Here is a 15,902-nt window from a genome sequence, read left to right as displayed (position 1 = left end):
GTCCATCTCCTCCGGGTGCTAGGAAGTGTGATATCTCTGTGCTCAAAGAGCAGATTTCCTGCTGCTAGAACTTAAAAACATTAGCAGATCACTGAAACAGCACTATTACCATCAGGAATCCATGAGCCAATAATTTAACCTCTTATGTGTTTATTGAAGCATTAAAGCTGGAAGACAAGGCGGAAAGAACAGTTTTTTTATTTGGCTGATACTGAATAGGTGGTATGACTTTTTAAAGACTCTTCAGAAACTAATTTCCTTGGAGTTGCAATGGTTAAAAGGAGACCTAGTGTTAGGATATTTGTACATACTGTATGGTCTGTGCCTTCAGAGGACACACCAAATCCTTAATATGGCTCCAGGACTACAGCTTGGTTTATTTATGTGGATTTCATTTCATATTTCACTGGACACATCTGCATGGTGAAGAAAAATGCAGACTTTAAATCTAAAGAGAACATGATCCTTCCAGACCTCTGCTCACAGTTGGGTTACTTTCTGCCTTTCTTTACAATGTTTGGTGATTTTGCAAAAGAATTTATTTGCTGATCAATTGTAGATCAAACGTGAACTGACATCCAATGAGACATAGTCTTTGGTGGCTTAATGTGACCCATGCTATCTTTTCAGAATTATACAACAAAATTAAAATTGGACTGTAACTGCAGCAGCATATTGGATGGTAACTTTGTGGGTAGGGAGATCAAGGCTAGGGATATAGATACCCGCTCCTGAATACTGCATACTTACTATTGTTACATATTCCTGAGATTCATACCAGAGTAGCAGTTTTTTCTATAATGCTTTGACTGCTGGCTACTGGAGAACAGTCTCAGAGGTTTCCCTCTCTGGGACTGCACAGTTGCAAATGCGGCTATAGCCAGCCTACTGGCAGGCTTTCTTTTTTCATAGCGGGAAGGGAATGAGAAACTGCACAAAAGTGAAGAGGAAATAAAATACAGATTTGTAGCCCAGAAATTGCCAACTGGTGTCAGCAGAGCTGAAGGACAGCATATTTGGGCAGGAATCCAGATTACAAATAGCACAGTGAATATAAAGTAAACCAAAAGCTCCCTTTTCCAGTGCATTGATTGAAGAGAGAACAGCAAGTTGAATCAAAAATCAATCAGGTTGTCTTCCTTGAAGATCAAAATTGAGGGAGGATGGTGTATTCTTGACAGTCATCCCACTTTATAGTCTCATTGCACACCAGGGAACTGAACATTTCAAGAACCCTTGAGCTACACCATAAAAATCCTTTAAAAGTTTCACAAAGTTGTATACACTTTACAGAAGACAGCTACCATTATACTGGAGATTTTTTAGAGCTGTTTTGCAAGAGTTTATCCAAGTGCTGATTGGATAACACAGATCCTGATTTGTGACGTTAAAAGACCCTGCCCAAATGGAAATTCTGCTGATGCTGTTCTGCAGATACAAGGCCTGAAAACTCAGTCCCTGCAAGGGCACAAGAAAACGCTATGGTCTGCATGATATTGTTGAGGGAGAACAGCAAACACAGTTGTTTTTCAGGATCCAGCTAGCCTGATTGTTCTAATTAGGTAAGACCAAGAAGAGAGACAGAGAACAAGGTGTGTGTAAATCTCCTGCTGCCTCTGTTTAGTTCTCTGCACAGTGAAGATGAGGACTGGATAAAATAATTTATGTGATGATAGCCAGATTGATTCTTAACATCTTGCATTCCCCCTCTCCCCTGCAGCTCTTACAGATGTCTCCTGCTGGTTTCCACTGGCCCTGGCTCAGTGTTTTATTTCTTCAGTGCTAACCTTGCCGCATGAATCATATCCAAAGTAAATGGGGATCTCCTGTTAACAGATTTCTCTTTCTGATTGCCAGAGCCAGGAGCTGTGGGACACCTGAGTTTCACTGAGATTCTGGACACGTCTCTCAAGGTCAGCTGGCAGGAACCTGTAGAGAAAAATGGTATAATTACAGGCAAGTATCAGATGTTATCCTTTAAAATAAGGTGTTGGAATGTATTGTTGCAGTGAAAAAAATGGCTGGATAATAGAACATTTAGAGAGAGCTGCCTACCAAGAATGCACGTTTCCCACTTCCTCTTTAGGGTAATTGAAATGTCAACTAGGGCATGTTACAGAAGGCACAGGTCCTGTTATCACCAGTCCATGATTGTGGCCACTGAAAATTGTGGGCACTCTGTATTAGAAATCAACTCTCCACAGAGTCTTCAAGCTTGTTAAATCTCCCGCCAGTTCCACCTGTGTTAATAGATTTCTGAAACTCTCTGAGACTCTGTTTGACCCTTGGTGCTAAGGATCAGGACCTCCTGATGCTGAATTTGCAGCTGGGAAATCCTGATTGGCAGTGCTAAGAGGTTACAATTAAGACGAAATAACAAGTTAGAGTCCTTCGCACTCTGATCAAGCAGTCTGGCTATGGGTCCTTTGACAGAAAGACTTGAACATTGTTGCTAAATATAGAATATATTATAACAGCGCAGATTTCATATTCACATGCTACTTCACCCTTTCCTGCTATGTATCCATATACTGTACATTAGCTTGGTTGGGACAGCAGCCACTCATTTTTCTGTCAAGGGGAATACATACCTGGGGAAGTTCATGCAACTTATCCACATCGGTAATATTGTCATCAGATGGAAAACCTTAGAAAACAAAACATGTAGAGGATGGCAGGTCTGTTTCTAAAAGGAGTATGAATTTTCAAAAATTGGCTTCATTCCAATTTTGAAAAAGCCTGAAAATTTCAAAATTCTCCTGTGACAGGGTATATAAACCCTACACTTGCATGGAAGGGGATAAGGCTGCTTTGGGCTGGAGTGGCCCTGCTGCTCCACATTGGCAAATTATGCCAGGACTGGAGCAGGAGTTAAAAGGAGGGGGCTCCACTCAGAAGGGGGAATCCTGGGAAAGGAACAGGATGTTGAGCTTTTCCAGCCTCAAAAAGAGGGTGGAAAGCCAATAGAGCCTCTGCCCTTTCTGAAGGTGGTACGGATCTCTTGAGCTAACATGGGGGAAAGACTGAGACTTGCATAGACAACCCAGTAAATGCTGAAGGAGATTGTAATGCTCCCAGGACCCTGTGAAGTAGGGAAGGCCCATATCCTGAAGGGAGCTGCCTCCAGGGCTTTTCCCTGTTCTTTTCCTTTATACCTCTACTTGACCTTGTTTGCTTACTGCAGGCTGTTTTGTTGTTTCTCCTGAGAGGGGAGGAGACAGCCAAGAGGCTTTGCCTGGCGGGTTGAATGCTGGCCCGCTAAAAGGACATACCTTTGCTGCACCCGCTGGGGTGGGAGTATGTGGACTCTCACCATGTGCTCCCGACAAAGCTCCTAAAAGAGGCATTGTATCATGGACAGATTCATGACATCTCCACAAAAGAATTTTTTTTAAAAAAATTGTTTTAGGTCAATGAAACTTTTTGTTTTGACACAATTGGAACATTCCATTTCAATTTCAAGGTTTTTTTTATAATTTTGTATTATATTGGGCATGCGTACCACATTCAGATGGCTCTGAACAGAGGCAGCTCTTCTGCAGTGTTGCTCAGAGAAATCATGCCTTGATCTCAGTGATCTTGGGACAAAAACTGATGGTTGCAGAAAGCAGATTTGTATCCATTCAATAAATCTGGCCAAAATCTTCAAACTTAGATGCCTAAAATTAGGCACCTGAATCCAGGGCCGGCGCTACCATTTAGGCAGCCTAGGCAATTGCCTAGGGCTCCAGGATTATTTGGGGGGTGGCATTTTGCCGGGGGGGTGGCAGGCGGCTCCATTTGACCTGCCACAGGCATGCCTGCGGAGGGTCTGTTGGTCCACGGCTCCGGTGGAGCTGCCGCAGTCATGCCTGCGGACGGTCGGCTGCTCGCGCGGCTCTGGTGGACCGCCCACAGGCATGCCTGCGGCAGCTCCACCGGAGCCACGGACCAACAGACCCTCCGCAGGAATGACTGCGGCAGCTCCACCGGAGCCGCAGGATCAGCGCAGGGGGCTGCGAAATGGCCATGCGCCTAGGGCATGAGAAAGCCTAGCGCCGGTCCTGCCTGAATCCACATTTAAACACCCAAATAAGTGGCCTGGTATTCAGAGCTGCTAAGCGCAATCAGGTCCCACTGAAGTCAGTGGGGACTGTAGATAGGTTTGACACATGTCGGGTTTTCAACAGAGATACACGACCAAGAAAAGGACCCTGGGAGTTCCAGTCGGTACTGCTGACAGGGCCGTTAGTCCGGTTGGTGGCACAGTGGGGGCCCGGGGCAGGGTAAACTTTAAAGATAAATATTTTCTCCAGTTACATGTATTCAGTTGTATACATGAATTCAAGTGAAGTATAAAAATTAAATGTGTAATGAAACACATTAGCCATATCATTTTCAACTGTAATCTCCTCACCTCTCATAAGGCTCAGCCACTTTCGCCACTTTGAGTAGCTATGTTCAGTTTATCTAATTGCTCCAGTACTCTGGAGTAGATATGAGATTCTTCTTTAGTTCCTATCATAAATGCTTCTGTAATAGTGGGGATTATTTCAAACAGCTGCCCTATTCTATCCCAGAGGTGAGTGCATTTTGATATTGGGACAGGGGAATGATTCCTGGTTGTATGTTTACTAATCCGATGTAGCCTGTCATTTATTTTGCTGCCATCACTGTAATATCTAGCATAACATGCTAACTATGTTTAAGTTTGTAAAGCATTCTGGGTTCCTTTGAGGTGAAAGGTGCTATACAAATATAAGATAATATTATTATTACTATGAATGGTTTCAGTGTTGCTTTGACAATTCCCTCCAAATTAACACTGCAATTAGCAATCTGCCCTCTGCATAGCAGATCACAATACATTTGCTACTTCAGAACTGCTCTGCTGGAAACAAGCTGCCATCTCCCAGAATGATTTGGAAACCTGATGGAGCGAGATGATGGGCTGTTTTCATATACAGGGTAAATTGTTTTAGAAGAGAAGAACTGAAAAAAAGCACTATTGTTTATGAGGAAATACAGGCAGGAGAAAACATGCCAGTCAAGGTTTATAAGTTCCCCTTTCAGTGGTGTACATTATGTTAAGGCTGGGAGAAAGGGATGGCAAAACCATTCATTTCCCTGAATAGCTCAAGGCCTTTTATACAGTGCTGCTTGGAGATGTAAGAGTGCTTAGAAAGCCACTGCTTCATCACTTCTACTCATTGATGTCATTTACTATGGTTCCCTTTTAATTATAGTGCATGGAATGAGAGGAAAACACAGGGGGCATTGCAAGGTAGGCAGCCAGCCTGCTCTGCTAAACTGCCCATTGCTCTGACTGTAAATTTCAGTATCTTCCTCTCTCCCTCAGTAAACTCTGATTTATGAGAGCCTGGATGTAGATGGACAGTTTGTGATTGGGTGTACTGGTCTCTTGTAGAGAATTTACTCCAGATCAACAGAAAATTATTTCTGAAACTCCTCTGGTGGTTGTTTTGGTTAGGCAGCAGTTTAGGGAGATGGTGTGGTGCCAAAGCATAAGGAAAACTCTGTGTTACCTTTTGTCTTCTCGCTTACACTCAAACCAGATGAAACAATTGCTGCGCAGACCCATTGGACTCCACTGCCCACATCCCCGGCATAGATTATGTCTGTAAAACAGAGAGGGCATTTTTTCCAGCCACACGTCCCAAAGTTCTGCCCATCTGTCAGTCACTGGTGCATAAGTGCTATGTCTTTTGGATACTGTATTTGGAGTTCCTTTCCTTCACTGCTGTGTGTGTTTGTTTTTATCTTGCCTGGTTTCACTAGGCTTTATTTGTGTGTGTGTATGTATTTTGATTTGTGTTTTTATATGGATAGTCTCTAATCATTTTATTATTGGAATTGCTGCCTCTGTTTTTGCTCTAGATTGACATTGTAAATGATACATCTTGGTGTATTTTTCCTGGAGACTCTCTTTTCAGTAAATAAAAGCATCAATTGCACATACCTGATATGCAGCAAAACTGGATCTCTTTCCAAATACAGTATGGCTTTGGAGTAGTAATGGGCAACCCATAATATGTACAGAGGTGAATCCTCAAAATCTGGTGATTAGCCAAAGCTGCTCCTAAACATACTGCCTCAGCAGAGGAAAGTTCACATTGTTTAACTTAGGATAGGATATTGTCACTTGTCCTTTGGGCACAGATGGATAGGAAAAACATTGCAAATACCTTATTTATCTTTTAGTTTTAAAAAAAAATCTTCAAAAATCTTTTATTTTGTTTGTGCATTATGGGTGAAATTCCCCCTTCCCCACACACAGCCTCAATAATCAGGATGCTAAGCAGGAATGGAGAAAATATCAGCCCTCTCCACAAATCATGGGCAGATTATAGTTCTGCAGTGCAACTCCTGTCTGACCACTACCCCAGCTGTGAACTGCCCTTTGGCAGTTTCTAGGCTAAGAGTGCCCACGTGCAGGCATTTTGAGTCACAAGATCCTGCATAGTTGCAGTTTCCTTGGTTCACCTCCCAACCTCCCCCCATGCCCCATCCCCCATACTGATCTATTTGGAACAACACAGAGTGCTCTCCTCTGAGGTGTACGAGGGATGAAGAGGTTCCCTGTGAGCTCACACTGCCCATAACCCCAACACTGGGCAGCAAGAGTGGGGAGAGCCTTGCTCTTACTCTGTGGTTGCTGTGACCTTCACCCTTTATTAATCGGTCAATAGACTCCTTGTTCAAAGTCTGCATACTCATAGACTTGAAGGTCAGAAGGGTCCATTGTGATCATCTAGTCTGATTTCCTGCACATTGCCAGCCACAGAACCACACCCACCCACTATGATTTTTTTTTCAATAACCATCTGTGCTACACAAAGTATGATCTCTTTGGGAAATAATACTGCTCGCTTCATGAATATTAATTAAACCCCACAACACCTCTGAGATATAATTAGATTATTATCATTCCCATTTTACTGATGGGGGAAACTCAGGCACTGTGTGTTTAAATCGCTGATCCAGGATTAGCGTCCAGGAATTCCTGGTTCCTTCTTCAGTGTCTAATTTGCTAGATCATGTTGCTTCTCTGAAGTAAACACTTCTGATTAAAATCACTGCACATTTTGTTATTTCAACTTGTACGTATTCATCACTTATGTTGTTATCACTGAAAACAATGTCAGTTGTCCAAGTTCAGCACTGGAAGATGTTGAGGAAGGCACGTGGTTGGAAGGCCTGCCTTTCCCTTGCCAGTGTGTGCCCAGTACAATCAGAGGGGTTCCTTTCTTATACTTGTCATAAACAGATAGCTAAGGGTTAATGTCTCTTTCACCTGAAGCACCTGACCAGAGGACCAATCAGGAAACCGGATTTTTTCAACTTTGGGTGGAGGGAATTGAGTGTTTTTTGTCTTTTGTCGTCTGCCTGCTTTCTCTGAGCTTTGGAGAAGTAGCTTCTTTTTTCTAGTCTTCTGTTTCCAAGTGTAAGGACAAAGAGATCAGATAGTAAGTTATATGGTTTCTTTTCTTTGGTATTTGCATGAATATAAGTGCTGGAGTGCTTTAATTTGTATTCTTTTTGAATAAGGCTGTTTATTCAATATTCTTTTAAGCAATTGACCCTGTGTTGTATCATCTTAATACAGAGAGAACATTTGTACTTATTTTTCTTTCTTTTTATATAAAGCTTTCTTTTAAGACCTGTTGGAGTTTTTCTTTACTTCAGGGAAATTGAGTCTGTACTCACCAGGGAATTGGTGGGAGGAAGAAATCAAGGGGAGATTTGTGTGTTGGATTGCTAGCCTGACTTTGCATTCCCTCTGGGGGAATAGGAAAGTACTTTTTGTTTCCAGGATTGGGAACAGAGAGGGAGATTCACTCTGTTTGGATTCACAAAACTTGTGTCTGTGTATCTCTCCAGGAGCACCTGGAGGGGGGAAGGGAAAAAGGATTATTTCCCTTTGTTGTGAGACTCAAGGGATTTGGGTCTTGGGGTCCCCAGGAAAGGTTTTTCAGGGGGACCAGAGTGCCCCAAAACACTCTAATTTTTTGGGTGGTGGCAGCAGGTACCAGGTCCAAGCTGGTAACTAAGCTTGGAGGTTTTCATGCTAACCCCCATATTTTGGACGCTAAGGTCCAAATCTGGGACTAAGGTTATTACATGGTGGCAGCGGTGGGATATAGACAGAACCCAGAAGCCAGTAGAAATATTATATTTTTCTTTTCTCTGCTAAGGGCTTTTTAGCAGAGAGAAGCAGTTGGTTTTAAAAGGGAACCAGAGAGAATTTTTTTTTCTGCTCTCTCTCGCAGTTTGTGGCTTGCATGTTAAGCGAGAAGCCATTAAGGGACTGTTGAGGGTCTTTTGTCATGCAATAGCCCTCCCATTAGGAGGCAAGTACCAGCACTTATATGCATGCAAATAAAGTGGTTTTTCTGGTTTCCTTTCATTGAACATTAGCTAGAGAGAGAAAAGGAAAAAAGCACTGTTGCTAGGCAGACTTCAGGAGGCAACAGAACCTGCAGTTCAGAAGATAAACACCGGAGGGCACCCCAACACAAGAAAACAGGAACTATGACTTCTAAGGCAAAAATTAAGGCCGAAGAGCAATTCAAAGAAGCTGAACACAGGCGACAAATGGAGATGAAAGAAAGAGAAGAACAAATCAAAGAGGCAGCACACAAAAGAAAAATAGAAGAAGAAGAGGTGGCCCACCGAAGGAAGCAAGCAGAAGAAGAGTTAGCCCACAGAAGGAAGCAAGAAGAAGAAGAGGTGGCCCATAGAAGGAAGCAAGCAGAAGAAGAGGCAGCCCACAGAAGACAGATAGAACTCCAGAGGGAAGCCCACCAACAGGCCATGGAATTAGAAAAGGCTAAGCAACAGACTCCAGCCAACCCTAACAACCCGGCGCCAAATATTGCTCCACAGCACAGGAAATTTCCCACCTACAAGGCAGGTAATGACACCGAGGCCTTCTTGGAAAATTTTGAAAGAGCCTGTCTTGGGTACAACATCCCCGAAGACCAGTACATGGTAGAATTGAGGTCACAGCTCAGTGGACCTTTAGCAGAGGTGGCAGCTGAAATGCCTAAGCACCAAATGAATAACTATAAACTTTTCCTAACCAAGGCCAGATACAGGATGGGGATAACCCCAGATCATGCCCGTCGGCGTTTCAGAACCCAAAAGTGGAAACCAGAGGTGTCATTTCCCAAACACGCCTACTACATTGCAAAAAACTATGAGGCCTGGCTAACAGGAAACAACATTCAAACCTTGGAAGAACTGAACCTCCTCATACAAATGGAGCAGTTCTTGGATGGTGTTCCTGAAGACATCACACGGTACATACAAGATGGAAACCCCAAGAATATCGCTGAGGCGGGGGAGATTGGAGCCAAATGGATGGAACTGGCAGAAAGCAAGAAAGCTACTGTCAAGGGGAACGATTACCACAGGGGGCACACAGACCATAAACCCTACCACCGAGGACAGCCAAAGACCCCACATACCACCCAAGTAAAGCCACAGATACCCTACCCTTCAACCTCACCAGTCTCCAGTAACTCACCTCGGCCCAGTGACCCATCAGATGGAAGATGCTTTAAGTGTAATGAACCGGGACATATCAAGGCCAACTGTCCCAAAAACACCATGCGAGTGCAATTCATTACACCACCATCACCCCAAAGATCCCCAGGCCCGGATGCCTCTCAAATACCCTTGGAGCGAAGGGAAAATTTGAGAGTGGGTGGAAAGAAGGTTACTGCGTGGAGAGACACGGGGGCACAAGTGTCAGCTATCCACCAATCCTTCGTTGACCCCAAATTCATCAACCCAAAGGCCAAAGTTACAATTTACCCCTTCATGTCACAAGCTGTAGACTTGCCTACAGCTCAACTGCCTGTCCAGTACAAAGGCTGGTCAGGAATGTGGACTTTTGCAGTCTATGACAATTATCCTATCCCCATGCTACTGGGGGAAGACTTGGCCAACCAGGTGAGGCGGGCCAAGAGAGTGGGAATGGTTACACATAGCCAAACCAGGCAAGCTTCCAGACCCATTCCTGTTCCTGAGCCGTCCACAGAGGCCCCGTCTGTGTTACCAGAGACCCAGACAGAGGTAGTGGACCCGGATTCCATGCCTACCACTGAAACAGCCACAGCACCTCCAGTCCCAGGCCCGGAACTGGAACAGCAACCAGCACCAGCAAGTGCAACTACATCTTCAAACTCAACGCCAGAGGGCGCCAGCGAGCCAAAACTGGCAGAAGCAACAGACAGCCATACCCAAAAGGCTCAGCCAGAGCCTGAAATACCCTCAGGTGCACCAGCGGAGAGCGGTTCACCAGCAACGGAAACAACCCCATCACCTACATCGCTTCCAGAGGGACCAAGCCCAAGTCCACAATCTGAGGAAGAACTGGTGACCCCAGCCTCAAGGGAACAGTTCCAGACTGAGCAGGAAGCAGATGACAGCCTTCAGAAAGCTTGGGCGGTGGCCCGAAGCACCCCACCGCCTCTCAGCTCTTCTAATCGATCCCGGTTTGTTATAGACCAAGGACTTTTATACAAGGAAATTCTTTCTGGTGGACACCGGGAAGAATGGCAGCCGCAAAAACAGTTGGTGGTTCCAACTAAGTACCGGGAGAAGCTCTTAAGCTTAGCCCATGATCATCCCAGTGGCCATGCTGGGGTGAACAGAACCAAAGACCGGTTGGGGAAGTCCTTCCACTGGGAGGGGATGGGCAAGGATGTTGCCAAGTATGTCCGGTCTTGTGAGGTATGCCAAAGAGTGGGAAAGCCTCAAGACCAGGTCAAGGCCCCTCTCCAGCCACTCCCCATAATTGAGGTCCCATTTCAGCGAGTAGCTGTGGATATTCTGGGCCCTTTCCCAAAAAAGACGCCCAGAGGAAAGCAGTACGTACTGACTTTAGTGGACTTTGCTACCCGATGGCCGGAAGCAGTAGCTCTAGGCAACACCAGGGCTAACACTGTGTGCCTGGCCCTAACAGACATCTTTGCCAGGGTAGGTTGGCCCTCCGACATCCTTACACATTCAGGGTCTAATTTCCTGGCAGGGACCATGGAAAAACTGTGGGAAACTCATGGGGTGAATCACTTGGTTGCCACCCCATACCACCATCAAACCAATGGCCTGGTGGAAAGGTTCAATGGAACTTTGGGGGCCATGATACGAAAATTCATCAACAAATTCTCCAATAATTGGGACCTAGTGTTGCAGCAGTTGCTGTTTGCCTACAGGGCTGTACCACATCCCAGTTTAGGGTTTTCACCATTTGAACTTGTGTATGGTCACGAGGTTAAGGGGCCATTACAGTTGGTGAAGCAGCAATGGGAGGGGTTTACGCCTTCTCCAGGAACTAACATTCTGGACTTTGTAAGCAACCTACAAAGCACCCTCCGACACTCTTTAGCCCTTGCTAGACAGAACCTAAAAGATGCTCAAGAAGAGCAAAAGGCCTGGTATGACAGACATGCCAGAGAACGTTCCTTCAAGGTAGGAGACCAGGTTATGGTCTTGAAGGCGCAACAGACCCATAAGATGGAAGCATCATGGGAAGGGCCATTCACGGTCCAAGAGCGCCTGGGAGCTGTAAACTACCTCATAGCATTTCCCAATTCCTCACTAAAGCCTAAAGTGTACCATGTTAATTCTCTCAAGCCTTTCTATTCCAGAGACTTACAGGTTTGTCAGTTTACAGTCCAGGGACATGATGCTGAGTGGCCTGACGGTGTCTACTACGACGGGAAAAAAGACGGTGGCGTGGAAGAGGTGAACCTCTCAACCACCCTGGAACGTCTGCAGCGGCAACAAATCAAGGAGCTGTGCACTAGCTTCGCCCCATTGTTCTCAGCCACCCCAGGACGGACTGAACGGGCATACCACTCCATTGATACAGGTAATGCTCACCCAATCAGAACCCCACCCTACCGAGTGTCTCCTCATGCCCAAGCTGCTATAGAACGGGAGATCCAAAACATGCTACAGATGGGTATAATCCGCTCATCTACCAGTGCATGGGCATCTCCAGTGGTTCTGGTACCCAAACCAGATGGGGAAATACGCTTTTGCGTGGACTACCGTAAGCTAAATGCGGTAACTCGTCCGGACAACTATCCAATGCCACGCACCGATGAGCTATTGGAAAAGTTGGGACGTGCCCAGTTCATCTCTACAATAGACTTAACCAAGGGGTACTGGCAAGTACCGCTAGATGAACCTGCCAAGGAGAGGTCAGCATTCGTCACCCATGCGGGGGTGTATGAATTCAATGTCCTTCCTTTCGGCCTTCGAAATGCACCCGCCACCTTCCAGAGGCTGGTAGATGGTCTACTAGCTGGACTGGGAGAATTTGCAGTTGCCTACCTCGATGATATGGCCATTTTTTCAGACTCCTGGCCCGAACACCTACTACACCTGGAAAAGGTCTTTGAGCGCATCAGGCAGGCAGGACTAACTGTTAAGGCCAAAAAGTGTCAAATAGGCCAAAACAGAGTGACTTACCTGGGGCACCAGGTGGGTCGAGGAACCATAAACCCCCTACAGGCCAAGGTGGATGCTATCCAAAAGTGGCCTGTCCCACGGTCCAAGAAGCAGGTCCAATCCTTCTTAGGCTTGGCCGGATACTACAGGCGATTTGTACCACACTACAGCCAAATCGCTGCCCCACTGACCGACCTGACCAAAAAGACCCAGCCAAATGCAGTTAAGTGGACTGATGAGTGTCAAAAGGCCTTTACCCAACTTAAGGCAACGCTCATGTCTGACCCTGTGCTCAGGGCCCCGGACTTTGACAAGCCATTCCTAGTAACCACGGATGCATCTGAGCGTGGTATAGGAGCAGTGCTCATGCAGGAAGCAACAGATCACAACTTCCATCCTGTCGTGTTTCTCAGCAAGAAACTGTCTGAGAGGGAAAGTCACTGGTCAGTCAGTGAAAAGGAATGCTATGCCATTGTGTACGCCCTGGAAAAGCTACGCCCATATGTTTGGGGACGGCGGTTCCAACTACAAACTGACCATGCTGCACTAAAGTGGCTTCATACTGCCAAGGGGAACAACAAGAAACTTCTTCGTTGGAGTTTAGCTCTCCAAAATTTTGATTTTGAAATTCAACACATCACAGCAGCTTCTAATAAAGTTGCTGATGCACTCTCCCGTCAGAGTTTCCCAGAATTCAGTAGTTAAAAAGTGTTCTTAAAATGTAGAAGTCTGTTAGTTATATACTTAGGAGTATATGTAAAGGTGTATGTGTTGTATTAATCTGTTTATTTTCAAGTTCTAGAAGGAAATCGCCGCCAGTGAGCTTCCCCACTGTCTGCAATTTGGGGGGCGTGTCATAAACAGATAGCTAAGGGTTAATGTCTCTTTCACCTGAAGCACCTGACCAGAGGACCAATCAGGAAACCGGATTTTTTCAACTTTGGGTGGAGGGAATTGAGTGTTTTTTGTCTTTTGTCGTCTGCCTGCTTTCTCTGAGCTTTGGAGAAGTAGCTTCTTTTTTCTAGTCTTCTGTTTCCAAGTGTAAGGACAAAGAGATCAGATAGTAAGTTATATGGTTTCTTTTCTTTGGTATTTGCATGAATATAAGTGCTGGAGTGCTTTAATTTGTATTCTTTTTGAATAAGGCTGTTTATTCAATATTCTTTTAAGCAATTGACCCTGTGTTGTATCATCTTAATACAGAGAGAACATTTGTACTTATTTTTCTTTCTTTTTATATAAAGCTTTCTTTTAAGACCTGTTGGAGTTTTTCTTTACTTCAGGGAAATTGAGTCTGTACTCACCAGGGAATTGGTGGGAGGAAGAAATCAAGGGGAGATTTGTGTGTTGGATTGCTAGCCTGACTTTGCATTCCCTCTGGGGGATAGGAAAGTACTTTTTGTTTCCAGGATTGGGAACAGAGAGGGAGATTCACTCTGTTTGGATTCACAAAACTTGTGTCTGTGTATCTCTCCAGGAGCACCTGGAGGGGGGAAGGGAAAAAGGATTATTTCCCTTTGTTGTGAGACTCAAGGGATTTGGGTCTTGGGGTCCCCAGGAAAGGTTTTTCAGGGGGACCAGAGTGCCCCAAAACACTCTAATTTTTTGGGTGGTGGCAGCAGGTACCAGGTCCAAGCTGGTAACTAAGCTTGGAGGTTTTCATGCTAACCCCCATATTTTGGACGCTAAGGTCCAAATCTGGGACTAAGGTTATTACAATACTCATTTGAATCGCATCCGTTCCCTTTGATTTCAAGAGCTGCATGTATTTTTTTGCCCTGTGCCAAATCACAGGGGCTAACACAGTAAGGTTCAAATGGGCTTAAGGGAGAATAAAATTGTGATAGGTGTAGGAAGGGGCAGAGCAAGCAAAGGGAACAAGGAGGAGAACAAACACATTCAGAGACAAAATTGAACAAATCAGGCTGTAGAAACTTTAGGAAGTTCCTGGAAGGCAAATAGGTATAGAAGAGATAAGAAGGAAAATATTTAACAGGCTGGTTCCAATAGAAGAATGAGGTGGAGGGTCAGACTTTGTAGGGATTAGGATGATAGGTCGGCTACACTAGGTTTTAAAAGACGGGATAATGATTCACCTTGCTAAAAAGTCTCTGCAGCAGGAAGATGTGGGAAGTAGAGGTTTTTCTGTTTCTGTAAGAGTCCCACCGTGTTCCTGCAAGATCATTATCATCTTATTTGTAAGTATTTCTAGATCTTCAGCCTAGGAAAGGAGTCACCCTGGTAGCTGTGCATAGATTTTTCACTGAATTTTATAACTATTTGCTGGTAAGAAGAGTTTGAGTTTTTCAGTGTCTCTTCCTATTCATTTTTTAGAGTTCATAAATTGAAATCCCGCCCTTTGGAGAAAGATTATTCCTGGGTTACCTCAACCTTTTTATTGTGTATGCGACATACTGATAGAAGGCTCTTCCATGTAAACCACCTCTCTTCTCTTCAATTTCATGGTCACATGATATCCCAGTGACATCCACAATAATTTCTCATGTGGAAAAGTAGTATTGGAAAAGGACTTAAGTATTTTTAATTGGCCTTAATGCCTTATGTGTGTTTTCCTTTCTGTAAAAAGGTATCTATGCTGGAGGAGAGCCAGCAACAGGACCCCCAGCTAACTCTCCACCATCCACCAGCAGCAAGTGTTCCACCACAGTTTGTGAACTTTGGATTATCATGCACAGGAAGACAAAGAACACCATTGTTACAACTCCTTGACTTCTGTGTAATTGTTTTCTAGGCTACCAGATCTCCTGGGAGGTGTACAGCAGGAATGAATCTCGTCTGGCTCGCACTCTAGCCAACACAACCCTTGAATACAAAATCACTGGGCTGTCGTCTCTCACAACCTACACTATTGAGGTGGCAGCTATGACTGCAAAAGGCACTGGGTTGGTCACCTCCTCTACCATTTCCTCGGGAGTGCCCCCAGGTTGGTAAATCTACAAAGTATGACCTAAAGTATACTGACTCCTGTGTGCGGCTGCATTCCAGGAAACACTGGTTTCCTGAGTACGGTAATAGTAATGCTTTTATTTCTAACGACGAAGGCACAGTACAACATAATTAAAGAAGAATAGAAGGGATGGAGGAATGAGAGGGAAAGGTAATAAAATAGATACTTATTATAGTATCTTTCTGCATTTATAAAGTAACATCAGATATGGGGCGAGCAGTGACCATTATTAAAAAAATCCAAAAAACCCACAACTTTTGGGGCAAGGGAGTTTAGATGCGTTTTAAAAACAAAGAAAGATTTTTCTATTTGTAAGGATTAGAACTGCAGTGTACTTGGACTGTAATATATTTGTGTGATACAAATAAAAAATATTTATAGAAGTGGGGAGTGCTGGCATGCGAGTGATCTTGTAGAAGTAGTAGTTCCACATCCTGGAGCCAGGGCCGGCTCCAGGCACCAGCTCGGC

At 44.7% G+C, this 15,902-nt stretch overlaps 1 protein-coding gene and 1 long non-coding RNA gene across 5 annotated transcripts in view; one reads left to right on the top strand and one right to left on the bottom strand.

Annotated features, from left to right (window-relative positions):
* SDK1 (sidekick cell adhesion molecule 1) overlaps window positions 1-15,902 on the top strand; it is a 672,152-nt gene that overhangs the window by 528,792 nt on the left and 127,458 nt on the right. For all 4 annotated transcript variants that reach the window (XM_050966275.1, XM_050966276.1, XM_050966274.1 and 1 more), the window contains 2 exons: window positions 1,858-1,956; window positions 15,218-15,409. In XM_050966275.1, coding sequence (XP_050822232.1) covers window positions 1,858-1,956; window positions 15,218-15,409 — 291 coding nt within the window. The remainder of the gene's footprint in view (window positions 1-1,857; window positions 1,957-15,217; window positions 15,410-15,902) is intronic.
* The window catches only part of LOC127057566 (uncharacterized), a 477,062-nt gene that overhangs the window by 459,126 nt on the left and 2,034 nt on the right, over window positions 1-15,902 (bottom strand). The gene's annotated exons all lie outside the window — the stretch shown is intronic.

The sequence above is a fragment of the Gopherus flavomarginatus genome, chromosome 9 (assembly GCF_025201925.1).
Source record: "Gopherus flavomarginatus isolate rGopFla2 chromosome 9, rGopFla2.mat.asm, whole genome shotgun sequence".
In the NCBI taxonomy this organism is placed as follows: domain Eukaryota; kingdom Metazoa; phylum Chordata; order Testudines; family Testudinidae; genus Gopherus; species Gopherus flavomarginatus.
Note: the sequence above shows the minus strand (reverse complement) of the source record. Positions and strands in the feature narration are given on the sequence as shown.